Source organism: Onychomys torridus, chromosome 3 (assembly GCF_903995425.1).
Source record: "Onychomys torridus chromosome 3, mOncTor1.1, whole genome shotgun sequence".
NCBI lineage: Eukaryota > Metazoa > Chordata > Mammalia > Rodentia > Cricetidae > Onychomys > Onychomys torridus.
The window spans coordinates 1,417,311-1,443,096 of NC_050445.1; the positions used below are offsets into that span (position 1 = coordinate 1,417,311).

The following is a 25,786-nucleotide window of genomic DNA, read 5'->3' on the forward strand; positions in this document are numbered from 1 at the left end:
ACAGAGCAGGCAGACCTGAGTACTCAGGCTGGAGAGATGGCGCAGACGTTAACAGTGCTTGCTTGACGCTCTTGCAATTTGTTCTTTGAGACAGATTCTTACTGTGTAGCTTGGGCTGGCTTTGAACTTGACACCTTCCTGCCTCAGCCTCCTTTGTTCTGGGTTACAATAATGCACTACCATGCCTGGCTGGTTTACTTTGTTTGTTTTGGTTCCTTTGTTGTTGTTGTTTTGTTTCAAGACATGTTTCTCTGTGTGGCCCTGGCTGTCCAGGAACTCTCTGTAGACTGGGCTGGCCTGCAACTCAGATCCTCTTGCCTCTGCCTCCCCAGAGCTGGGATTAAAGGAGTGCACCACCACTGCCATGCTTTGTTCATGCATTTTTGTGGAAATACTTGAGTTTATTTTTCCTTTTTTAAAAAAATGTTGTTTCTATTTCTTTTGGTGTTTTTTTGATTTGAGTGGATTATGGATTACAAGGTTTCCCCTCTTATTTTTTTGAGACAGGATCTCTCATTGAATTTCGGGCCCTATCAACTGAGTTAGACTTCCTGGCCAGCAAGCCCTAGGAATCCTCCTGACTCTGCTTTCCCGGTGCTGGGATTACAGGGATGTGCTGGTGTGCTCATCTTTTTACGTGGATGCTAGAGATCCATGCGGCTTTTTGTTGTTAGATTTTATTTTGTGTTTGTATGTGCACAGGCATACAGTCCTCAGAGACTCTGGAGCTGGAGCTACAGATGGTTGTGAGCCACCCAACATGGCAAGTACTTACTAGAAACTGAACATGGATTCCCTGTAAGAGCAACAAGCACTCTAAACCACTGGGCCATCTCTCCAGCCCTGGGTACTCAGGTCTAACTGCACCATTTCCCTGCACCTGCCTCTTGCTGTTGTCATCAGCACATGTACACAGCTGTCCATAATCTGGCTAAGTGACAATTCACACCAAGGGTTGCTGTGTACTATGAGAGTGCTGTTCTTCAACTGAGAGTCCTGAGTAGGTGAGTTATTCCTGGAGGTGACACTCTTAGAGAGGGGACTGTCAGTCAAAGCGGTTGTTCACTTAACTGGTGTTTGGTGAGCAAGGTACTATCCAGAAAGGATATCTGTATGACAGTCACTGCATCACTGGACCACCCTCTCCCGAGTCCACACCTGACCTAACCCTTCAGCCACCCTCTCCAGAGTCCACACCCGACCCAACCTTCTGTCAGATTTTTTGTTGTTGTTGTTGTTGTTTTTCGAGACAGGGTTTCTCTGTGTAGCTTTGGAGCCTGTCCTGGAACTCGCTCTGTAGACTAGGCTGGCCTCGAACTCACAAAGATCCGCCTGCCTCTGCCTCCTGAGTGCTGGGATTAAAGGCGCGTGCCACCACTGCCCAGCTCCTTCTGTCAGATTTTGATCCCAAATCTGAGCTAAGCCACAGGTTCTTGAACATTGTGACAACAGAAGCCCAGAACAGCTCAAAACATACCAATTTTGGGGAAAGGAGGGTCCCACAAATCAGAAACAGCATGTGTTGGGGTGGGTGGGCACAGCCAGAGATACCACCTGCCTGCATGTGAAAACACGCAGCCCTGCCACCCGTACTCCATTTTGAAAACCCTGGTGACATGGCAGCTGCTGTGGTTTCCAGGCCAAGGGCACAGCTGAATCCCAAACAAGGCACAGCTAATCTTAGATAATTTCAGACTTTCTAGGCATTCTTAAAATGGTCAAATTGGTTTTCTCCTGCCGAGTAGGTGTAGGAGACAAATGCACTGACTGGATTATGAGGTTGAATACACTTCCCTTCCTTCAGATGCCAAGTCCTTTCAACCCTGAGCTCCAGGGGCCCACTGGTTTGTTTTTTGTTTTTGTGGTGGTGGTAATGGAGGGTCAGGAACCCAGGCTGGCCTCAAACTCCCTAGTGTTGGGATTCCAGGCCTGTGCCGCACCTGGTTTGAGTTCCTAGTAACAGGTAGTTGATTTGGTGACAAGTGACGACTCTGCTGGACTCAGGGCAGGCTGACTCAGACCGCTTTGCTCCTGGCCCAGCCAGCAGAACAAATCCTCTGGGGCTATGGTGGAGCAGAGACCTGCCAGTCTCAGCTCTCAGTGGAAAGACTTGGTTCCTCTGCTAAGCAGCTCTGGGACCTCACCTTCTGGGGAGGACAGACCTTTATCACGTTTTTAAGGAACAGGACCAAGTCTGCCTTTCCCTTTTGAGTACTTCTGACCCTGTCTCAAAAAACAAAACAAAACAAAAACAATTTAGTATTTAAAGATCTATAGCCTTTCTGTCTTACTGGCTTTCCCACTCGATTGTAAGCTCTTAGATGTGCTGTTAACACAGTTAAAAATGGCTGGTGTGCTTTCCAGCAAAGATGGACGCTGAGGTTTCAGAGGCGAGTGACAAGCACCCTCAGGTGAGGGGTGGATATGATAGTGCCTGCTGACATGAAGCCTCAAGGTTCCAAAGGACTAGCTGGACTGCAAAGAACCCTGGCTAAATGTAAGCTGGCACAGCTAATAAAGGGTGGTGTGGAGAAGATAAAGCACTCGGAACTGCAGACCCCAGACTCTGCATCTCTCCCATTCCACCGAACACAACCAACAGTCTAGCTAAGAAACCTGGATTTCTAACAAATGTCCTATGTGATGTGAGGTGGCAGCCAGAGTATGTCATAATGCAAAGTATGGTCCATGACCTGCTGCTCAGCATCCACACTAGGAAACTTGTTAGGAATGTTAGCTCCTAGCTGCTTCCAGTACTCCCAAAAAGTTGGCAAGGTCCACCTCTGTGACCTAACAAGCCCTCTCTACACCCAAGTCTGCTGAAACACAGGCCTAAGGAAAAGCTTGACCTGGAAGGGGCGGGGGCAGTACATTACTGTAGCTCCAGAGTGCCCAACCCCTCTGCCCTATAGGCTTGCTGAGGGGAAGTGAATGCTGACTGCAGGGAGAGAAGGAACACCGAGACCCAGGAAGGAGGGACTGTGGATTCCTCTTTATTGGACTCTTCGTAGATGACACACAGATCTAGTTAAATAATTATTAAAATACCGACCAGGACTATATGGCCCTGGCCCAGGGCTCCAAACCAGAAGCAATAAGGAATGGGGGTGGTGGGCTGGCAGTATTCCTCCAACATCACCAAAACCCATAAAGCGAGGCTCTTGAATCCTCCCAGGGCCAGACTAGGGCTTGGGCCCTTGGGTTAACCCAGGGCCCCTTGGCTGCATCTCTCAGGACAAGGTAACCAGCAAGGGTCTGGAGGGAACAGCCAGCCAAGTTCAGACAGACAGACCCAAATGGAAGGAAGATGGGAAACGGACAGGTGCTGTCCAGCTGGAGATAAGATGCAGCGAAGGCAGGCTGAGGGGAGAGGCTGGGGGGGCAGTATTGCAGCAATGCGGAGTGCAGCCCCGGGTCCTGTCCTGAGTGGCTGGTCAGGTGTCAGCTGGCGGTCTCCAGGTGGCATTCCTGACCCAAGCCTGGCTGAGGGCTCACACGTTGTGGGTCCTCTTGGTGAGCTGGGGCTCCTCATCTACCAGCTTGGATTTGAGGTGCTCCTTGTAAGCCAGGATGTCCCCAGGCCACTTAGTGATTGTCTGCTTCTCACAGACCCAGATCTCCTGCGCAACCTGGAAGCAGATGCTGGGTTCAATCTGGCCAGTCCTCGGCACCCTCTCCACCAGGACTATAATGAGGCTTCCTGAATGAAACAGCCAGCCTCTCCCTCGAGGCCTCACCCAAACCCATAATCCAGCTTACTCTCTCTGGGGACATTTTACTCAAGAGCACTTTAACCAGTATTGTAGATTTTTCCAAGCCAGATCCTACTCCACCACTGCCCTACTGTGAGGTCTCCAGCAGGCTCCCCACGTATTCAGAGGCTTCACAAGCCACGTTTTTCTACCCTTGCTTTTTTAGAAATACATACAGAAATGACCAGGAGCCTTCCTCCTCTTAATCTAAATCCTTCTTACTACAACACTTATTTTTGGGTTGAAGAATCTTGACACAGTAATAAAAGTCTGATTTCCTCATTTGGGTCATCTATACCAAGTTAACTACTATCCCCACAGAGTCATGAGATCTGGTTCTCACCAGGTCACATAGACCTGAGCTCCTTCCCTGAATTTAGCAAACATGTTATGCCCTCCATGCGCTACAACTAACTGTGCTTCACACAACTTCCGACCCACACTCCACTCTATGCCTCAGGCCACACCCACCTGCTGGATGAGTCTGAAGTCATGGCTGACCAGCATCATACCACCCTCAAACTCATTGATGGCATCTGCCAGTGCATCAATGGTCTCTATGTCCAGGTGATTGGTAGGCTCGTCCAGAAAGAGCATGTGAGGGTTCTGCCAGGCCAGCCAGGCCAGACACACTCGGCACTTCTGCCCATCTGACAGGTTCCGGATTGGGCTCACCTAGAGGAACCATGACATAAGAACTTGGTGTTATACCTGCCATGCAGCATGAGACTTCTCTCCCCTCTGGCTCCTGTTATCATTATTTGCTTTTTTTTTTTTCTTCTGGTGAGATGTGAGCTTAGGATGACCTAAGATCATACAGCAAGATACTGGCCAGGCTATTAGTCTTGAGACCTGACAGGATACCTGGAAACATGACCACTCAGCCTCTCGCTATTAGCATGTAAATTCTGATGCAATGACATGATCCGGTGATGCTGCAGTTTCATGTCTGTTTTCTAGCTCTCTCAAGCACTCTGGCTCAAGAGCCTGTCAAGAGTCCTGCTCACTGTCCTTCCCCACAATTCACAGTACATGACACTTTAAAGGAAAGAAATGGAGGAGACTCTGGGATCACTTCCAAACCTAGGTGTTTCCTGATCATCTGGCCATAGCCCGAGCCGTCTTGGGTCCTTCCCAGCCCTCCTCTCTCACCTGCTGTTTCCCAGTGAGGCCGTATCTTCCAATGATCTTCCTCATCTCCTCCTTCTCCTTGATCTCTGGATAGCACTTCATCATATACTCCAATGGTGAAAGATCCAGGTCCAGCTGCTCCTGTAAATGCTGCAGAGAAAACAAGACCACCACATTGGGGGGAACCTCCTCCTAAAGGAGGCCACTTCGTGTGACAGGGGCCTACCCTAAAAGGGGCCTGCCCCAGGGGCCACCCAGACACTTGCTCAGGACCCAAGAAGCAGGGAGAAGCTGATGTTCCTAGGGAGGGGCTTAGACAGATGTGGTCCCTTCTACCCTGACCCCCAACCTAGATGCCAGGCCTGTACCTGATGGTAACGCCCTATCTTGACATGAGAATGCTTCCGGATCATTCCGTCTGTGGGTAGAAGCTAGGAAAGAATTAAGTAGAATCAGAAAAGTAAGCATGCCAAAAGAAATCCTCAAGAGAAGCAAACGCACGGGGGCTTGGACAACCTCCCATCAATGCACTCTGCTAACAGACTACTGTCTAGGTACTCTTCAGGGTTAAAGAGGCGGGGCAGACGCTCAGTGCATTAATTAAGGCACTTGACAACCTGGGTTGATCTGGAACCCACACGATAGAAGGTGAGAACTGACACCCATAGTTGTCCTCTGACCACCACATGTGAATGCACACACAACAAATGTAAACGTATAGACTTAGGACAACTCACTCAAACAGCGAAGATGAGCCCAAGTTTACTGGATGGACATGAGAGGTAATACACTTGATGTAGGTCCAACACACATTTTCTCAAAAGAACTCCAGTGTACAGGCGTCCGTCCTACAGCCTGTAACAGGCACTCTCAGTCACCTTCCCACCTCCCTTCCCGGCCTCAGCACTGCCCGGGCCTCCAGCTGGCTCCCTCAGCCACCAAAGCTTCACTCCCTCCCTTCTTCCCTAATGACGACGGTACAGACGACAACGTGACCCTAGCCCCATACCTCTCCAGTGAGCAGCTTCAGGAGGGTGGACTTCCCTGCACCGTTGGGTCCCACCAGAGCCACTCGTGTGTCAAGGTCAATGCCAAACTCCAGGTTATTGTAGATGCAAGGCTGAGGCGGGCAACGAGAGGAACAAAGGTTAGAACTCAATCTCCTCTGCCGGCCGGGCACGCCAACTCCATAGGTGGGGAGAATGGAGGAGGGAATTACTGTCAAAGCTGATCCCAACCCACTGCTTCCATCTGCTGAGCCTGAAAGTCATCCACACCCTGGCAAAAGTCAGCACAGTCAGCAAGAATGGGAGAGGCCATGCTGAACTGCCCATGCGAGATGTACCTGGCCCCTAGCTACACACAGGCTCTTCCCATGCGCTCTGGCCCACACTCACCCCGTCTTTTGTGTACTTGAAGCTCACGTTCTGCACCATAATGACAGGGGGTGGGATTTTACCACACGGTGGGAAATAAAATGACAGCGTCTAAGAAGAGGAGGCATTTTCATGTCAGCACTCTGTTTTTAACCCATGCTTCAGCCACCTACCCTAACCACGAGACCTCACCTTGTCACTCACAACCCTTTCTGTCAGTCCTGATGCCATCATTTTCTGTAGCGTTTTCTCTTTGCTCTGAGCCTGCCGGGCCAGCTTGGCACTGCCATGGCCAAACCTGGCAATGTAGTTCTATAAGAGACCAGAAGAGGAGTCAGAGTGTGTACAAGAGACAAGATGGGGCCTGAAGTGTGCATGTGCACAGGACACCAGAAGTAGCAGCTTTGGGTTTTTTTAGTGTTTTGAGACAGGTTTCTCTGTGTAGCCCTGGCTGTCCTGGAACTCACTCTGTAGACCAGGCTGGCCTTGAACTCAGAGATCCTCCTGCCCTGCCTCTGCCTCCCGAGTGCTGGGATTAAAGGTGTGCACCACCATGCCTGGCATCAACTCTAAAACCTTGAGTAAGAAATGACCCTCCATTTCTTCCCAGCCTCCTCCAGCCCCCATCACTTCCCAGTACAGGTGGAGAACGGCAGCATAACTTCCCTACCTTCATGTGTGCAATCTGGTCCTGCTCCCAGTGAAACCTCTTCATCTGGTTCTCCTCCAGCTCCAGCCGTGTCTTCACATACTGATCATAATTACCCTGTGGGGAAATGCCCCAGGCAAGGTGGCAGTTTTACCCAGGGCTCAGTCCTGGGTTCCCACTCAGATCGGAGGGTAACAGCAGCATCACCAACTGCATGTGCTAACCTAGATCCTGGTATCTATTTCTGCAGACCGAGGATGGAACCCAGGGCACTAGCATTACACGTTAGGCAATGGTGTACCACTAAGCCATGCTACAGCCCAACCAGAAATGTATGGATGTCTATTTAATTCCATGCCTTTTACTCAGCCAAGCCAAGACAGGATCCATGGCAAATCCTAAGATTAACCCAAAGAACACTCAGTGTCTGTAGAAGCCTTGAACAATCATGTGGACACCATGGAGCTCAGGCCCTCCACCACCTCCTACTGCCCACCTAGAGGCTTATGATAATAAGGGTTGCCCCCCACAGGAAAACAAACCACCTGGATTTGGGATCATGCCCAATTGGATTGCCATGGTTTCTATCTAAACCAAACAAAGCCTAAGACTCAAGCTAGTCATCCATTAAAAAGATCTAACAAACAAGTCACAGGATATCCACACACAATGGTAATAATACTATGCATCACTAAAGAGGCAGACTGCATACTCCTCTAGAAAGCATTACTAATTTAAAAAGTAACCTGAAAAATATAATGATTATTAAGGATTACAGAAGAGGGACTGAGGTTAAGAGCACTGGCTCTTCTTCCAAAAGATCTGGGTTCAATTCTCAGCACCCACATGGCGGCTCACACCCATCTGTAACTCCAGTTCCAGGGGATCTGATACCCTCTTCTGGCTTCATTGGGCACTTGCACTTATGGGGAGCAGAGACACATGTAGGCATATCCATATACACAAAGGAAAAAAAAACAGATTCTAGAAGATTAAAGACAAAGAATATATCCATATATAATATCTTCTGCAAATGATTGCAAATACGCAGTTTTGGAAGGTGATATAAGAAATTATTAATGCTCCCACACTGACTGTGACTATGAATGAAAAGTTCTATTTTCCCTTTTCCTATGTGAAACTGATGGGGAAATCCAGGCTGGCACGACCCTCATACTTCAGCCAACATAGTGCTGGGGTCAAGTGGATGCCACCACACCTGGCTCTACTTTTTACTTAAAAAAAAATTATTACATTTTTCTTTATTTAGTTCTCTGTGTGTGTTCATTAGATTCCCAGAATACACATCAGGTGCTCACAACTACCTCTAATTCCAGCTCCAGAGGATCCAACACCTCTGGGGGCTGCAGCAGGATCAGGGCCTTCCCCAGACACTCACATAAGGCAAACACGCAAACACAAACACACACACACACAAACACGCACGCACGCACGCACGCACGCGCGCCATCCATGGCCTACAGTCAGAAGCAAAGGCTTTGGAACTAAAACAAAATGGGCCAAAGTACTTCTTAAAAAGACTGTATCATACTTAATAACAAATTCAAAGAATTAGCAAGTGTAGGAGCCAAGGCCCACTCACTGTGTAATACTTGAGTTTCTTGTTGTGCATGTGGATGATATTGGTACAGACCCCATTCAGAAAGTCCTGGGAATGGGACACAAGGACCAGGATGCGCTTGAAACTGTGAAGCCAAAGAGCCAATCAGGAAGGTTGCAAACAAGAGACTAGTCAAAAAAGCTTACATAGCCAGACCCAGAAAGCCCTCATCCTCTCCCACCCTTACGCCCAAGTGCCCTTGCAACTCCAAGTGCCCTTGCAACTCCTGCAACAAGCAGGGACCTAGGCAGCACTGCATTCCCTCAGTCAAGGGCTCCAGGAGCCTTTCAGTGGTAAGACAGCCTAAGCCTGGGGCTTCTGCTCCGTCAGCAGAATGGAGTAGAGATGGAATAGTAGTGAAGTCAACAGTCTGTATATACAATAAAAGGCATCCAGAACTGTGGGCAAGGCCAACTCATACCAATTCAGTAAGAGAAGCACGAGCCCTTTCTTTTGAGACAGCACTAAGGTATATCCTGCTTCCTTTTAAAGCTGATACAATGTTCCAAGCTACTCAGTTCTTTGGTTATAAAAGAACCATGATCATATTTGTTAATATTTTTCTTTATCACCAGATCATGAATTTAAACATTAGACTCACTTTACATGATTTGTATGTGTTGAGTACACATACACTGACAGATACATACATACAAATAAACATTGCCTTTAATAAAGATGCTGTACCCGGGACATAGGAAAAACAAAAGGTTTTGGTTTTAAAGGCTCACACAATTCAGACTTAAAAAACAAAAAGAACAACAAACCACCCCAATGAAACAAAAAGGCCCACTCTCTAACTGCACTTGGCCCTGGCTACATCTGGCCTCTCTCTGGTGTCCTTTCTGGGCACCCATTTCCTTGGGCTCGGCTACTGAACCCTCGGGGTCTGTGGCTCCCAGCCCCACTCCTTACGTCTTAAGCTCTTCTTCCAGCCACACACAAGCATCCAGGTCCAGGTGGTTGGTAGGCTCGTCCAGAAGCAGCATGAAGGGCCGAATAAAGAGGGCTCTGAAGGACACAAAAAGAAACAACAGGCACCTTGAATGCTGAATGGAAGGCACAGCTTGCCTGCCATGATGCTGGTCATGTCTGGACTGAATCCTCAAGCCAATCTGTAGCAGGCTTCTTGGACCGCCAGATCCCAGATCATGGCACAGAGACTTGTTATGAATGTTCAGCCTTAGCTTAGGCTTGTCCCACTGGCTCTTTGATCTTAATTTAAGCTGTTTCTATTCATCTACATTTTGCCTCAGGGCTTTCAGTCTTTCTTTCATCCTGTGTGTCCAGCTTCCTCTGTGTCTGTCTGTCAGCTGCCTGGCTAGCTGGCCTCTGTCGGCTCCCTCTCTTTCTTCCTCCTCCTCTCCTCCCTGGATTATTTTTCCTACTTATTTATTCTCTCTGTCTGCCAGCCCCACCTATCCCTCTACTGCCTAGTTACTGGCCCTTCAGCTCTTTTATTAGACCAATCAGGTGCCTTAGGCAGGCAAGATAAAACAAATGCAACACACCTTTCTATAGTTAAACAAATGCAAAAAAAAAAAAAAAAATGCAGCATAAACAATGTAACATATCCTTACATAGTTAAAACAAATGTAGAATAAACAAATGCAACACATCTTTACATAGTTAGACAAATATTCCACAACACCAATCTGTTTTCTTCTACATCAGAGAAAAAAAGGGCTCCAGAACTCAGGACTGAGAGTTATAGAAATGCAGCCTACAGGTAAGGCTGAGGCCTTTTGCACCTGTGAGGTGTGAGGTGGCAGTTGGTGAGCATCAAAGGCACAAGAGGAAACAAGTTATCAAGGCAACAACCATCCTGGTTAGACTAGTTGATGGGGCTGCCAGACTCCAGCAAGCACCCAAAGAATGTCCTTTTGTACACAGGTAAGTCAAGGGACAGGCTAAAGCTCCGGCTTCCAGACTGCAGTCACCACTCTTGGAGAACATGGTAAGAGTATCTCTGAGCATCACAGAGAGTTGTCTACCTCTCAAGCTCCTAAGCCAGCCAGAGCAGCTTCTCAGCAAATGGAGTCACTACACTACATTTGAAGACAGGCCAGCCGGGCAGTGGTTAATCCCAGCCCTCAGAGGCAGGCAGCTCTCTCTGAGTTCGAGGCTAACCAGGTTTACAGAGTGAGTTCCAGGACAGCCAGGATTATTTCATCACAGAGAAACCCTGTCTCAAAAAACCCAAAAAAGACACCGGCAACTCTAGCCCCATGGGGCAGCCTCACCAACCTGCTTCCCAGGAATGGTGCAATGCAGAAGGTATCACCCATTTAATTAGTACTATGGCTTGAATATTCCCCACTGAGGCATTAAGAGGGTAGAAATGCATCTGAATGTTGATGCTTGGCTTCTGCACGGTGAGCAGGATTAGGCAGTCATCAGGATAGAGAGCCCAATGAGCACACACTCATGGCTTTATAAGGAGACAAGAAGACAGACACATGAACTTCCCATCTCTCAACACATGAAGCCTACACTACACTTTAGGACTCTGCCAGCAAAGCCACCGTCAGATGAGGCCGTTTGGCCTTGTACTTCCAGGACTATGAGCCTCTTTTCTTCATAAAGCATGCAGCCTCAACAGATATTCACTATCGTACGAGAAAACAAAGGAATACAACTCAGCCCTCTGGGGAGGGCCACTGAAGTAGTGCCGGACTATAGAAACTCACTTTAAGCACAGATTTCCGAGGGTAAAAAGGACAGGTGACATCAATGCCGTCTAATATTTAACGATCATAAAAACTAGCAGGATGGAAGCACAAAAGGCAAGAAGGGGGTCAAAGTGAAAGAGACTTAACTCCACTGTTTTACTTGCGTCCGCTCAGAGTACTCCTGGACCATGTGCTGAGGACCCAGCACTGAGCATGGAGTCCAGACACTCAGTCCAGTCCACATACCTATGGAAGCCACATCACTGATGGTTGTCTCATCTGATACATACTGACCATGAGACCAGTTCTACAGCCCTACCAGGGTGGACACTCCACTCCAAGAGATGGGGCTCCAAGGAAAGAGGGGAAGGGGACTCACCTGGCAAGAGCAACTCTCATCCGCCAGCCACCACTGAAGTCTTTCAGCTTCTTGCGCTGCATGGCAGGTGTGAAACCCAATCCGTGTAAGATCCTTGAGGCCCTCATCTCCGCTTTGTCGGCGTCCAGCTCTTCCAGCCGCTCATAGAGTTCCATGAGCTTCTCACACTCCGCATCCTCATGAGCTAACCGCTCAGCCTCCCTCTCCAGCATGGCCCGCTCTGTGTCCACCTCCATCACACACTGCAAGGGTGTTTTTTCGCTAGGAGGCATCTCGCGCGTCAGATGGTAGATGTCTATGTGCTCGGGGATGGGCACTTCACGTTTCCCAATAGCAGAGAGCAGCATGGACTTTCCTAAGAGAATGACAGAAAGACACTCGGCCACTTCCTCACTGTTCTTCTGCACCTGTTCCTAACAGGCAGTCCAGGATCCCCATTCTTTAAGTTCTTGTCTTCTTTTTGCTCACTCTCAAGATTCCCTTTCCAACTTCAAGTCTTGTGCTACTGTTCCTGTGAAGTCCTGTTCATTACAATGGCTTCACACACTCCCCATTCCTGTTTCCCCTCCCAACTTCTCTATCACCTTCTGTCAAAAACTACTCACTTGGTACTTACTGCATACTGCTGTGTCATAACTTCCCTGTCCTGGACACATCTGGTCCGCCACTCAAGTATTAATTTCTTGCTTTGCTAGTGCTAAATACACACTAAGTAACAGATGGTCCAAGAAAGAGAAACCACCTCCCACTTCACCCTCTAAGGGCCTCACCGATTCCATTTAAGCCAATGAGGCCATAACGACGGCCTGAGTTTAGTTCCAGTTTGGTGTCGCTGAGCAGCTCTTGACCATGAAAGGTGAGTGAGAGGTTGATGATGTGGACGTCGGTACTGTTGGGGTGAGAGGCCAGGACGCCGGTGACCGCGCGAGCAGCAGCTTTCTTCATCTCAAAGTCCTCTAGCTCCTTGGCCAGCAGGTCCACTTCTGGGGACAAGTGTAATTTGGGAGGGGCTGTCAGACAGCAGACTCAGAGTCCCGGAGCGCTATGCCCCGTGCCCGTGACACAGACTCGCCCAGCATGCTTTCACAGGCGAGTTTTCACTCCGCACTCCTGCTAAGTTCTCTTCCAGTGTCCGTTCCCTCCCACTGGGCCTAACTCCCCACCTTCCACAAGTCTAGCCAGGGGTAAGACTCCCCACTGCCTACCGTGATCACACTAGCTTCCTTCTAGAACTCTTATTTTGGAGACAATTCTTACCACTTAACTCTGTCATTTTTAGCTATATTGTCTATTATTTCTGTTCCCATTATTGTTACTATGTTTCTTCAAATATTTAGTGTCTATCTTTAGTACACCTCACACACACACACCACTCAAAACACTGCATATCCATATAAACAACTGAGATGACTAAAATAGACATAAATAACACTGAAAAATGGCACAGGAGAGAGCAAATAGGAACACAACCAAGGTTAGATGTCATCAGAAGGCACTGCCATAGAGCCAGGCTTTGGGAGAAAAGGTCAAACAGAGCTTTGTACAAACAATGGTATCAAAACTTAATGTGTGAAAAAAAAAAAAAATGTGGTAACAACCAAAGGACAATGAGCAGTCTATATCAGCAGGAGGACTGTGCAGCGACTTTTCAGGGGCAACGAAGCGACAGGCATTAAAAAGTGTGGTGCTCACTATCATGCATCGCCACAGTTAACTTCAGCTATCAACTTTACAAAAACCTGGAAAGAGGAGCCTCAGTTGATGAATTGCCTCCATCAGACTGCCCAGTGGCCATGTCTGTAAGGCATTTCCTTAATTGCTAATTAAGGTAGAGGGTCCAGTCCAGTGTGAGCAGTGCCGCCCCTACATACGAAAGCTAGCTGAGCAAGCCAGGAAGCAGCATTCCTACAGAGTCCTTGTTTGACTTCCCTCCCAAACTGGTTTCAGTCACAGAACGTTTGGTCACAGCAACAGAGAAAGGAAACCAGAAACTAAATGTTCTGAAAGCAAACTGTGTTTATACAGTATGAGTGAGTGACACAATCAGTGAGGAGAGATGCTCAATAAATCCCCCAACAACAAGACCACAGCGGGTTTCTCCGGAAAATCACCTAAAACACTACGTAACAAGCCGGGCGTGGGTGGTGGTGGTGGTGCTGGTGCTGCTGCTGCTGCAGCACACCTTTAATCCCAGCACTAAGGAGCCAGAGGCAGGTGGATCTCTGTGAGTTCAAGGTCTGCCTGGTCTACAAAGGGAGTTCAGGGCTGTTACACAGAGAAATCCTGTCTCAGGAAAACCAGCCCCAATACCCAAACCAAACAAACAAAAACAAACCACCACCACCAAAAAACCCAATATGTAACAATAAGTTCTTCTCATTAGTACAATCACTATCCTGGTGACATCAAGACTACCATATGGTAAAGCCTGACACTCACTACCATGGGTGGGAAGAAAAGTTCAGAAAAATGATAGGAAGCTGCCTTTTCTTTTATTGTCCTGTACAGCATCAGGGCAGAACAGCTCCCATGTGTGTCTGCCACTCAGTTCAGTGCCCTTGAGCAGTAACAAGGTGGCACCGTCTTTAACTTGATGGGTTTGGTTGTCACTGAAAAGTTCCATGGCCTATAAAGACGCGTGTGCCGGGATGTTTGCTCTGTAAGAGCAGGCTGGCCTCAAACCCCTCCATCTTTTTGCCTTAGCCTCCTGAATGCAGGGATTACAGGCCTGTGCATCTGCGTCCAACTAAGACACACTTTTCATTGCCTCTGCATCCAGATTCTGATGCTGGCTGGGGCAACCAGATCAGGAAATTCAGCCAATTCCCCTCCATCACCTGTGGTCTCTCTGCCATTGGCCTCCTCATTTTTCTCCTCTGCCACCTGAGGTTCTGTGACGGCGTCTCCGTTCTCCTCATGTCCCTTCCTGGGCCGCTGTCGAGCTTTGGCAGCTTCCTTCTTTTTGGCTGCTTTCTTCTTGGCCAGGTCGGAGGGCATGGTGATGAGCCACGGGGGTAGTTACCGTTCTTTCAGGAGTCTGAAGAAAGGCAAACCGATACTCCAAAATTCTACACTTACAGGTAAGAACGTCTGAACCGTACGTAGTCCACCCCTCCTCGGAATTTTCCTTTCCAGCCTCTGGTGCCTCACTCTGTGCCCGCCTTGCCTCTGCCAACTCTGGGTCCCTCGCTCTCTCTCCGGTCTTCCAGCCTCCTCTCCTCCTCTGGGCTCGCGCGCCAATCCCCGCCGCCGGCCTCCCTGGGATGCGCCCCCGCCCGGGCCTTCAGTGAGGACCGCTCTACCCCTAGTCTCTAGTTTCCCAACTTGGCGCTCGCGCACCTCAGCCGGCCGCCGCCTTTTCGGGTCTTCGCCAGGAGTTCGTCCGGACTTCGTTTTGGTCGCTCCCCTCCACCCACCGACTGCGGCGCGGTTTCTCCCCGGGAGCCACGCGTCTTCCGCGGCGGGTCCCAAAGGGTCTCCGCGCTCGCTGCCCCTAACCTCCCCCACAACCCGCGCGCCTGCGTCTCTGCCTGGGCCAGTTCTTTTCCCTTTCGGCCCTTTCCATCCCGACCCCGATCTCCCTTCCGCTTCTCCTCCCGCTTCCTGCTCACGGGTCCGCACTCTCCTCCCCTCCGGCTCCCCTTCCCCGTCAACTCACGGGGCCTCGCCGCTCGGCCTCTGTCGCAACAGAGCTGCTCCTTGAGCTCCTCCGCGTGCGGCCGGCTCGCCAGCCAATCACGGCCCCGGGCGGCCCTTGGCGCGCCGCCGCGAGAGCTCCTGGGAAATGTAGTTCTTGACTCGCAACGACCTCGGGCAGGACTCTCCTCAAGAACTACCACGAATCCCAGGTGTGGCGCAGTCCTAGTGACGCCATCAGAACGCGCAAGACTCCAGGTTGGGGGTGGATTGGAGTCCAAGAGTCCTGTCCCAGCAGGCCGGTTTAAAGCGCTGGAAACTGCAAATCCCAGATTGCTCCTCGGAGAGGCGAGCTGGTCTTCCAGACAGTACCCCACCTCGAGCAGATAAGTTTACCCGGCTGCTCATCTGGTTTAACCAGCAGGGAGTGTGACTACGCTTCCCAGCATGCATCTAGGGAGAGCTGGCCCAAACAATGGGAGAAGTAGAGGTGGAGGGAAAAGGATGCGTGAGGTGCTGCTACGCAGAGGCGGCACTGAAAGTGAGGTGGCCCTTCGCGGACAACACCAACAGGGCTCCATACGAGAAAGGAGCCTTAGTTTCATGAAACTGAAATTGCAGAGCCTCGCCCATCGCTGGTCAAACTTTTAGAAAGTGCCAGACGTTGTTCTGAACCTTGGTGTCTTAGCCGAGAGTTAATGGATTCCATCAGAGCTGTATAAGTGTTGTGGGAAAAGTCTGACGTCGAAGGACCACTTTTCTGAGTTTAGCTTTATGGACAATTAGCTGTGCTTTGTGGCGAAAAACTTGTAATCTAAGAAATAAAGCTAGGCTGAAGATCAGAGGACAGAGCCAGCCAGAGTTAGCCACAGAGGTCAGGCAATGGTGGCACACACCTTTAATCCTAGCACTTGGGAGGCAGAGGCAGAGATCCCTCTGGATCTCTATAAATTCAAGGCCAAGCTGGGCTTCAAGAAATTAATCCAGCCTAAAAAAGAAACAGAGCCAGGCAGTGGTGGCACACACTTTTAATTCCAGCACTTGGGATCTCACACCTTTAATCCTAGAACTAGGAAGGTTGAAGCAGAAAGTGATATGGCTGGGCAGAGAAAAGAATATAAGGCGGAAGGAGACAGGAATTCACTCTCCTGCAGAGGCTCTGTCAGACTCTGTCAGGTGAGGTAAGAGGTAGTGGCTGTGGCTTGCTCTGCTTCTCTGATCTTTCAGCTTTCACCCTGATATCTGGCTCTGGGTTTTTTGTTTTTTTGTTGTTGATTTTTTGTTCTGGGTTTTTATTATAAGACCATTTAGGATTCGTGCAACAGTGACTTGTCCTGTTTCATTTCCTTTGAGTCTTACTGTCTAAAATCTCTAACAGGCTTAGTGTTAGGTACATTGTAAACTCTGGATTTGTAGCTTCAAAAACAATGTAACTCTTTTTTGACCCTTGTTACCTCTCCAGGCTCCTGTCCACTGGTGCCTTATTATTGATGTCACTGAAGGAAGCAAAAGAAACCATTACTTCCCTTGAGTGCACTCTCAGAAAGTGAGCCCCCTTTCCTCTGCATTTTCCCAAGATAAATAGAAATTAGGCTTGAAGGTCAGCAGCTTCTGACTCTGCTTCCTGTGTCTTTGCTAGCACACTAATTTAGAGAAAGAAAGCATCACCCAAGAGTTTAAAGGATTGCAAAGATTAGAAAAGGGAAGAAAGTGAAGGGGATGCTTTGTTGAAGCCCACTAAAGGAAGCCTGTCTTGTCCTGGTAAAAGGCTATTTCTTATTATAAACTCCCCCTTTAATTCCTTCTAATCTGCTGTTACATTGTTTGTAGTTTAAAGAGTAGACCCACAGTTCTAACTTCGGCCCTGGGTAGAAACAAGACTTTCTGAACTAGCAGGAATATTATAGATTACTATATAAGCAGGAGGCTTTTTGGTAATGAACAAAAATGTACTATTGCCTTTTCCTTTAAGAGAGATGGCTCAGCTGTTAAGAGCACTTGCAGAGAATCATGCTTTAATTTCTAGCACCCACTCCAGGTGACTCGAACTGCCTGTGAACAGTTCCAGGATATCTGGTGCCCTCTTCTGGCCTCTGCAGGCATTTGCACACATGTGGTGAACATAGAGACAAGGGGGTACACACACACACACACACACACACACACACACACACACACACACACACGGGGGTGGGGCGTGGTGGGGGTTGGTGGTGTGGTAATCCAAATGGGCCTGTCAATCACAGAGACAGGAAAATGCTGCTCAGGAAGCTGTTCCAGAAACTAAAACAGTAGACCCGTCTAACCATTGTCCCCTCCTACCCCTGTTTTTCCAGGGGCTGGAGAGATGGCTCAGCAGTTAAGAGCACTGGCTGCTGTTCCAGAGGTCCTGAGTTCAATTCCCAGCATCCACATGGTGGCTCACAACCATCTGTAATGAGATCTGGTGCCCTCTCCTGGCATACAGGCAGAACACTGTATACATAATAAATAAATAAATAAATCCCCCCCCCTCCCCAGACAGGGTTTCTCTGTGTAGCTTTTGGAGCCTCTCCTGGATCTTGCTCTGTAGACCAGGCTGGCTTCAATCTCACAGTGATCCACCTGCCTCTGCCTCCCGAGTGCTGGGATTACAGGCATGCGCCACCACCGCCCGGGCACAGTATTCCTTTTTAGGTCCATTGTCCACTTCTGCCTTTGAAAATTGCCTCATTTTACTCTATGGTAAACTGTCTTCACTACTCTGTGCCTTATTGGAATTGATTGAACAGAGATGAAAATGGCTGGGAAGCCAAGGGGAGGTCAGAGTAAGATTCCTATAACTCAAAAAGCTGATATCACCTCTCCCCAGTAATAGAAATTGTTTTCTCCTGGATGATCTACTAGTTCTTATAGTTCAGATATGTCACTTCAACACCACTGACCATGCTCCTAGAATAATCTCCACCAGTTGAGTAGTATGGTACTATTGGCCTCTTACACAGTTGAAATAAGCATATACAGACTTCAAAGTAGCAAGAAAACTTTATTCAAAGGCCAAGCAATAGTACAAACCAGAAATAAACTGCCACTCTTGACCACAGGGCACATGAGTGAGAATGCATTCAAGGGTCCTGATTAAGGTTTGGGGCTTCCTTTTGTGCAATCTAAGGGAAAGAGGGGCTGGTTACTAAGGGGTATTATAAAAGTGGTTCTCTATTTTGACAGACAGGTTTGAGTTACATAATTTTTTGTTGTTTTGGTTTGGGTTTTTTTTTTTTTTTTTTTTTTTCAAGGCAGGGTTTCTCTGTGTAGGTTTGAAGCCTGTCCTGGATCTGGATCTTGCTCTGTAGATCAGGCTGGCCTCAAACTCACAGAGCTCTGCCTGGCTCTGCCTCCCGAGTGCTGGGATTAAAGGTATTTGCCACCGCTGCCTGGCCTGCACCACCTCTTCCCAGTCAGAGTTACATAAACTTTTGAACATGACTTGTGACCTTTCCTATGATACATCTCATCTTTACATTTTTATTATTGTGTGTATACCACATGCACATTGATGTCAGAAGACAACCTTCTAAAATGATTCTTCTCCTTCCATCATAGATTCCCAAGATCAAACTCAAGTCATCAAACTTTGGTTGCAAGAGATTTTTTTACCTGCTAAGCCATCTTACCAGCCCTTTAAAATTGCATGGGTATGTGCACCCATGTGGGGGGGGGGCAGAGGGGGATGTCGGGTATCCTACTCTATCATTCTCTGCCTTATTTCCTTGAGATAGGGTCTCTCGCTGAACCTGGAGTGAGGCTGGCAGCCAACAAGCCCCATCAGTCCTCCTGTCTCCACACTACCCTGTAGTCAGATTTTTCTTTGGGCTGCCGGCTCACAAATAACAACACGGAGACTTATTAATTATGAAAGCGTGGCCTTAGCTTAGGCTTGTTTTTAACTAGCTCTTATAACTTAAATTAGCATATTTTTATTACTCTATACTCTTTCATGTACCATCCATCTTGCTTCCTCCTGCAAACCTAGATCCTCTTCCTACTTCCTCTCTCTGCCCAGAGGTCCTGCCTATACCTCCTGTCTAGCTATTGGCTGTTCAGCTTTTTATTACACCAATTACAGTAATACCCCTTCACACAGTGCACAGATACCCACAACACCACGCTCCATAGCGCTGGGGTTACAGGCATACAACCAGGCCTGCCTTTTTGTCTGAGACCTGGGGCTATGGTGCCTATGCTTGCGCAGCAAGTGCTTTTACAATCTCCCCACACCCATGCATCTGATTTTAATCACGTGCAATCCCAACTACGTGTAGGCATAAAATGATAATAGAGGATTCTCCCCTAAAACTTCGAAGGGCACCGTTTCTCTTATTGCACATGCACCCAAAATCAGTTTAGGCCAGATTATCCCATCTCTTGTTTTCAAAATGGGTTCTAACACGTGACTGAGTAGAAATGGGGCATTATCTAGAGGTCACTGAAAGAAGAAACTCATTCCATTGTTTAAAGTTGGTATAGCTACAAGCTGATACAGATGGGGGGGGGGCAGGTTTCCACCAGGACGCTGGGTGCACTGTTGGGAGAGATGTCTGTATGCATAGTACAGGCAGGTGGGAGTCCGGGGTTGCCAAGTGAATTGTTAGAAGAGTGAACGGTCCAAACTAAGTGGAGTTGGAAGCTGCTGGGCTCTTAGGGAGCCTTGCTTAAGCCTCACTAAGAAGCGCTTGCATCAACTACGAGAGTTTTACTGTCGCGTTCTCACACGTGTATGGCACGTCATCATTCATCTTCGCTGCTTTTCCTTGTCCTATCTCTTAACTTCTTCTACCTTCACGCTTTGTTTGTTTGTTTGCATTTGTTGTTTTGGTTTGCGAGACAGGGTTTCTCTGTGCAGCTTTGCGCCTTTCCTGGAACTCACTCTGTAGCCCAGGCTGGCCTCGAACTCACGGAGATCCGCCTGCCTCTGCCTCCCGAGTGCTGGGATTAAAGGTGAGTGTCATCACTACCTAGCTTTATTTTTGTTTTCATTCTTTTTTGTCTGTTTGTTTTTTGAGACAGGGTCTCTCTGTGTAGCCCTAGATGTCTTGGAAGTCACTCAGTAGACTATTTCTGTTTTCTTGATGGTAGTTACTCTGACTGCGGTGGGATGGAATCTCATCTCTGATGGAATCCCATCTCTGTGTGGTTTGGTTTGCATTTCCCTGAGGGCCAAAGAAGCTGCACCTTTTTTTCATGTATTTATTGGGCATTTGTACTTCCTTTGAGGCTGTCTGTTGAGTGCACTTGCCCATTCATTGATACGACTATTTGTTCCTTTGATGTTTAATTATTTCTGTTCTTTATATATTCCATCTTGTGTCAGACAAGTCACTGGCAAAAATTCTCTCCCATTCTGCTGGCTCTCCCTTCGTTCTGGTAATGATTTCCTTTGCTGTGCTGATGTGTCTTAATGTGGTGTGATCTCACCTGTTAGCTTTTGCTACTATTTCCTAAGCTATGAAGAAAGAACTTTTGAAAAAGATAAGCAGACCATGACATCCAGGTGCTAAGTGCCTTAAAAGAAGTGACTTCTGTGCATCATTGTAATACCAAGGAGGCGGGCTGTCACTTGGCACAACATAATTAGGCACATAACTCCTAACACCGTGCTTTTATTAAAACCCAGCTTTCCCATTCGGAGCTGGACCTTGGGCAAAGTGCATACTGTCCTCCGTGGAGTGAGAAAGATGGTAGTGTAGTGTTTACCTCACATTGGTTATGGAGATTAAATTAGTCAGATTCCTAGGTTTCTATTGGCCAGTGAAGTTCCATTAGTCTTATGTCCTGCTGTCCTGTGGCTTGTAGAATACTTGTCTAAGGATAATGTGCTGTGAGGCGGTGGTGGCGCACATCTTTAGTCCCAGCACTTGGGAGGCAGAGCCAGGTGGATCTCTGTGAGTTCGAGGCTAGCTTGGGCTACAGAGAGAGATCCAGGACAGGTTCCAAAACTACACAGAGAAACCCTGTCTCGAAAAACCAAAAAAAAAAAAAGGATAATATGCTTTGCTATTTATTTAATGTTATTAATAAACACAGAGCATCTAGTATGAGCAGAAGCTAAGTGACTAAAAAACCCTCTGTATGAAGCAAAGGAGCTATTTCTAACTGTGGTCAAAACCATTTCACCTAGGGAGCAGGGAAGATGTCTCACCTCACGCAGCGAAGTGTCTGCCACACAAACACAGGGCCCTGTGTTTGGATCTCTAACACTCGGGTGAAGAGCTGGGGACAGTGGTACTCACCCATAACTCCAGTAGAGGAAAGTGAAGACAGACAGACCTCTGGGACTCCCTGGCCAGCCAGTCTACCTGAGCTTAATAAGGAGGCCCTGTCTCTAAAAGACTCAAGTGATTGAGGAAGACACCCTAAGTCCACCTCAGGCCTCCACATGACGAGCACTATGTACACACATCTGCATAGACACACACACACACACACACACACACACACACACACACACATACATACTTGTACCACACACACGTACACAACCCCTCACCCAGGAACCTAAGCCTCCTGGCAGCCCTGTCTACGACATATCTCCTCTCCCTCAGCCTTACTTGACATAGTGGTCACAAGCAGGTAAGAGGTTCCAAGAGAATAATATTCATTTAATTTATTACACTATTTTATCATCATATTTAATTTCCCCAGCAAATTCTGAGGTAGCTGTTGTTACCACTGTTACCATTCTACACACACGCTCAGATACTGTGCTTTTTAGAAAAAAACCCGAAACAAAAAACCAACCAAACAACAACAACAAAACAAAACAAAACCCACAGCTACTTAGAGCCAGTACAAGAATTTAAGGCTGGAATCTTCTGGTTCTCTACCATCAGGTACCATCAGTTTAGCCAATCACAGTTGTGATGTCCTATGAGTAAACAGTTGATAGGCAGAGTCTTCTTCAGCACAGTTAGTGTCTTAGAAAACTTGATAACCGCTTGGATATTTTGTCATTCCCAGCCAGAGTTCAGATCATGCGCATGGAAAAGTGCTGGGGATGAGAGGAGAAATTAAGGCTAAATATGAAAGACCCAAAAAGCCACAGTGCAGCAAGAACTGACTGTTGGTTCACATTTGTCCTGGTTAGTTTTTTTGTCAACTTGACACAGCTGGGGTTACCTGGAAAGAGGGAGCCTCAGGCAAGAAAATGTCTCCATCATATTGGCCTGTAGACAAGTCTGTGGGGGCATTTTCTTGATTAGTGATTGGTGTAGGAGATCCCAGCCCACTGTGGGCGTTGCTATTCCCTAGGCAGATGATCCTGAGTTGTATAAAGAAAGCAGGCTGAGCAAGCCATGGGAGCAAGCCAGTAAGCAGCCTCCATCCATGGCCTCTGCATCAGCTCCTCCCTGAAGGTTCCTGCCTTGGCTTCCACTGATGATAGACTTTGGCCTATAACCCAAATAAACCCTTTCTTCTCCCAAGTTGCTTTTGGTCATAGTGTTTTATCACAGCAACAGAAAGCAAGCTAGCACAGAATTCAAGGCCAGCATGGGCCATATAGTGAGACCTTGTCTAAAAACATAAAAAACTAATAGAAAAGTATGAAGAAACTGAGACCCAAGAAAGGAAACGTCTTGTCCAGCATTACCTACAAAGTTAGTAACTAAGAAAGGTCTAGAACTATAGCACCAAATATCTCAGTATCTATAAGTAGCTATGATGGTTTATGTTGCTTATCAATTTGACAGAGTCCAGAATAACCTACGAGACAAACATACTGTGAGGGATTGTTTGGGGTAGGCTTATTGATGTGGGAAGACCTACCCTAAAAGTAGGTGGCGGTGTTCCTTGAGCTTGGGTCCTGAACACTAGAAAAGGAGAAAGCTGGCTGAATATTGCATTCAATTCCTGCTGCTTCCTGACTGCGGGTGCCATGTGATCAGCGGCTGGGAGCTCCTGCCACCATAGTGGACTGTACACTGGAACAAAAGAAACCGTTTCTACCCATCAGTTGCCTTTGCTCTGAGTATTCATCACAGTAACAGGAAACGTGACTAGTGCAGGAGATGCAAGGTCCCTGAAGTACAGCTTGTCAGAATTAAGACAGCCTGTAAACTGAGCTCAGCGTGGTGGTCCCAGCACTTGTAAGACTTAGGCAGGAAGAGGGCTGTGATTTCAAAACCAGCCTGGTCTCAAGGAAACAAAACATGGATAGGATTTCCAAGTTTGCATATGGAGTCGGGTGGTGGTGGCACAAGCCTTTAATCCCAGTACTCGGGAGGCAGAGCCAGGTGGGGTCTTTGTGAGTTTGAGGCCAGCCTGGGCTACCAAGTGAGTTCCAGGAAAGGCGCAAAGCTACACAGAGAAACCCTGTCTCGGAAAAAAAAAAAAAAAAAAAAAGTGTGCATATGGAAAAATGTAGAATATCACTTCAATATCTTTTCACATTGATTACATGTTGAACTGATACTGTAGTTATATCTTGTAGTAGTTTGAATATGGTTGACCCTATAATCTCATAGGGAGTGGCACTATTAGGAGGTGTGGTCTTGTTGGAGTGGGTGTGGACTTGTTGGAGGAAGTGTGTCACTGTGAGGACAGGCTTTGAGGTTTCCTATGCTCAGGATATTGCCCCGTGTCTCAATCAACTTCTTATTGCCTGCAAGATGTAGGACTGTAAGCTCCAGTGCCACATCTGACCACATGCTGCCATACTCCCCATTATGATGATAATGGACTGAACCTTTGAAACTGTAAGTGAGTCACCCTCAGTTAAGTGTTTTCCTTTATAAGAGTTGCCATGGTCATGGTGTCTCTTCACAGCAATAAAAACCCTAAGACATATCTAATACAATAGAATACTAAAGTTAATTCCACCTTTTCCTTTTCCTTTTAATGATTGCGGCAATGGCCAGGTATGATGGTACATGATTGTGATCCTAGCATTGAAGAAACAGGGGCCAGTGGATCTCTATGAGTTCAAGGTCATGACATATGGTCAGACTTTGTGTCAAAAATAAAACAATATAAAATTATAGCTTCTTGACCGTAACAGGAAAAGAAGTAAAAGGAAACATTGTGTAATTAAATAATATTTCAGTATTGTGGCTGTACTCTTGCTCCAGGCCTGGCTGGAAAGAGCAGCACCTAGCCCTAATCCTTCCTTTGTTTAACCACACCTTTCGTTTCTCTTATCACCCTATGTGAATCTTGTCTGAGAGGCAAGGATCAGAGAGTCTCCCAAAGATCAAAGGCCTATGAAAATCTTAGTTCAGGAAACCTGGAAAACCGAGGTACCTGAGAAATCAAGGAATTTGTACTTGGCATTTTATCTCTGGGAGCTCTTATCAGGTTGCTTAAAAGGTACAGAAATTAACTGGCTAAACTGTAATTAGAAATAAAAATGCCCTAGGCAAAGGGGTAGTGCTTCAGTCCTTTGAGGCTGGACCCTCCTGCAGCCATGAAAGGCTAGATTCATTCTTAAGATGCCTCTGAGTTGGCTGGGTGTGGTGGCGCACGCCTGTAATCCCAGCACTTGGGAGGCAGAGGCAGGCGATCTCTGTGAGTTCGAGGCTAGCCTGGTCTACAGAGCTAGTCCAGGACAGCCTCCAAAGCTACAGAGAAACCCTGTCTCCAAAAACACAAAACAACAACAACAACAAAAAAGATGCCTCTGAGTCTTCTTTCCATGGATCCGCATGAACCCACACACCTGTGTTGCGACACACAGTTACACAGTATGCTCAAAAAAGGAGAGAATATCATGAATGTGACAGCACAAATGTATTCTGAACACTGACATGCATCTCTATAAGGTGATGAAATTCTCCAAAATGGTAACTTAGTACATCCCAAGCCTGACAGTGTTCCATCCACGTGAGTTGTTTCTTATGAATCTAGCACAGGGCTGGAGAGATGGTTCTGTGGTTAAGAGCACTTGCTGTTCTTCCAGAGGACCCAGGTTCTTCTCCCAGCACCCACCTGGCTGTATGCAACACCTATAACTCCAGTTCTAAATGATGCAATGTCCTCTCCTGGTGTCCTCCATTATTAGACACATGTGGTAAACAGACATACATGCAGGCAAAACAAAACAAAAACAAAAACTCAACAACTATGCACAAAAAATAAATCTTAATTCAGCACATGCTACAAATTCTGCAGAATTGTTTTGTGGGGTGGGTTGGAGACAGGGTCTCTGTGTAACAGCCCTGGCTGTCCTGGAACTCGCTTTGTAGATCAGGCTGGCCTTGAACTAACAGATCTGCCAGCCTCTGAGTGCTGAGATTAAAGGCGTGTGCCACCACCACTCAACCAGAATTGGGTCTTTTTTTAAGCAGGGGTGCAAGGATAGGAATATTGCAACTATTTTTTTCCTCACCTACAAGAATGTTGAGGACATTTAAAGATATGTGGGATCAGGATGGCTTTAAATATTAGACACCAGAACCATGGAGGATGTATATATATATATATATATATATATATATATATAGCAGGGGGGACCCTAGGATGACTGTTTTGGTTTTACTCAATTACTGAGCAAGCCTCAATGAAACATTTCACTATTAAGATAAGAATTTATACTGTA

At 47.4% G+C, this 25,786-nt stretch overlaps 1 protein-coding gene across 2 annotated transcripts; it reads right to left on the reverse strand.

The window, feature by feature from the left end:
- Positions 1-2,970: 2,970 nt before the first annotated feature.
- Positions 2,971-15,320, reverse strand: LOC118580630 (ATP-binding cassette sub-family F member 2). 2 transcript variants are annotated; one of them, XM_036182481.1, is made up of 14 exons: positions 15,239-15,320; positions 14,418-14,617; positions 12,351-12,563; positions 11,581-11,935; positions 9,445-9,540; positions 8,512-8,614; positions 6,930-7,025; positions 6,452-6,571; positions 6,281-6,370; positions 5,893-6,003; positions 5,252-5,314; positions 4,905-5,033; positions 4,224-4,427; positions 2,971-3,629 (listed from the first exon to the last, which is right to left on the reverse strand). In XM_036182481.1, the coding sequence occupies exons 2-14, from the start codon at positions 14,575-14,577 to the stop codon at positions 3,492-3,494; spliced, it is 1,878 nt and encodes a 625-aa protein (XP_036038374.1). In that variant the 5' UTR covers positions 14,578-14,617; positions 15,239-15,320; the 3' UTR covers positions 2,971-3,491. The 2 variants fall into 2 exon arrangements, with proteins under 2 accessions (XP_036038374.1, XP_036038376.1); XM_036182483.1 differs by lacking the exon at positions 15,239-15,320 and adding an exon at positions 14,920-15,203.
- Between the last annotated feature and the right edge of the window lie 10,466 nt (positions 15,321-25,786).

Coding starts and splice junctions, on each gene's coding strand:
- LOC118580630 (XM_036182481.1), bottom strand. CDS start 14,577: ATGCCCTCCGACCTGGCCAAGAAGAAAGCAGCCAAAAAGAAGGAAGCT. Junction 9,541..11,580: donor ATGAGAGTTGCTCTTGCCAG/GTGAGTCCCCTT, acceptor TGTGTCCTTCAG/AGCCCTCTTTATTCGGCCCT. Junction 8,615..9,444: donor CTGGAAGAAGAGCTTAAGAC/GTAAGGAGTGGG, acceptor TTGGCTTCACAG/TTTCAAGCGCATCCTGGTCC.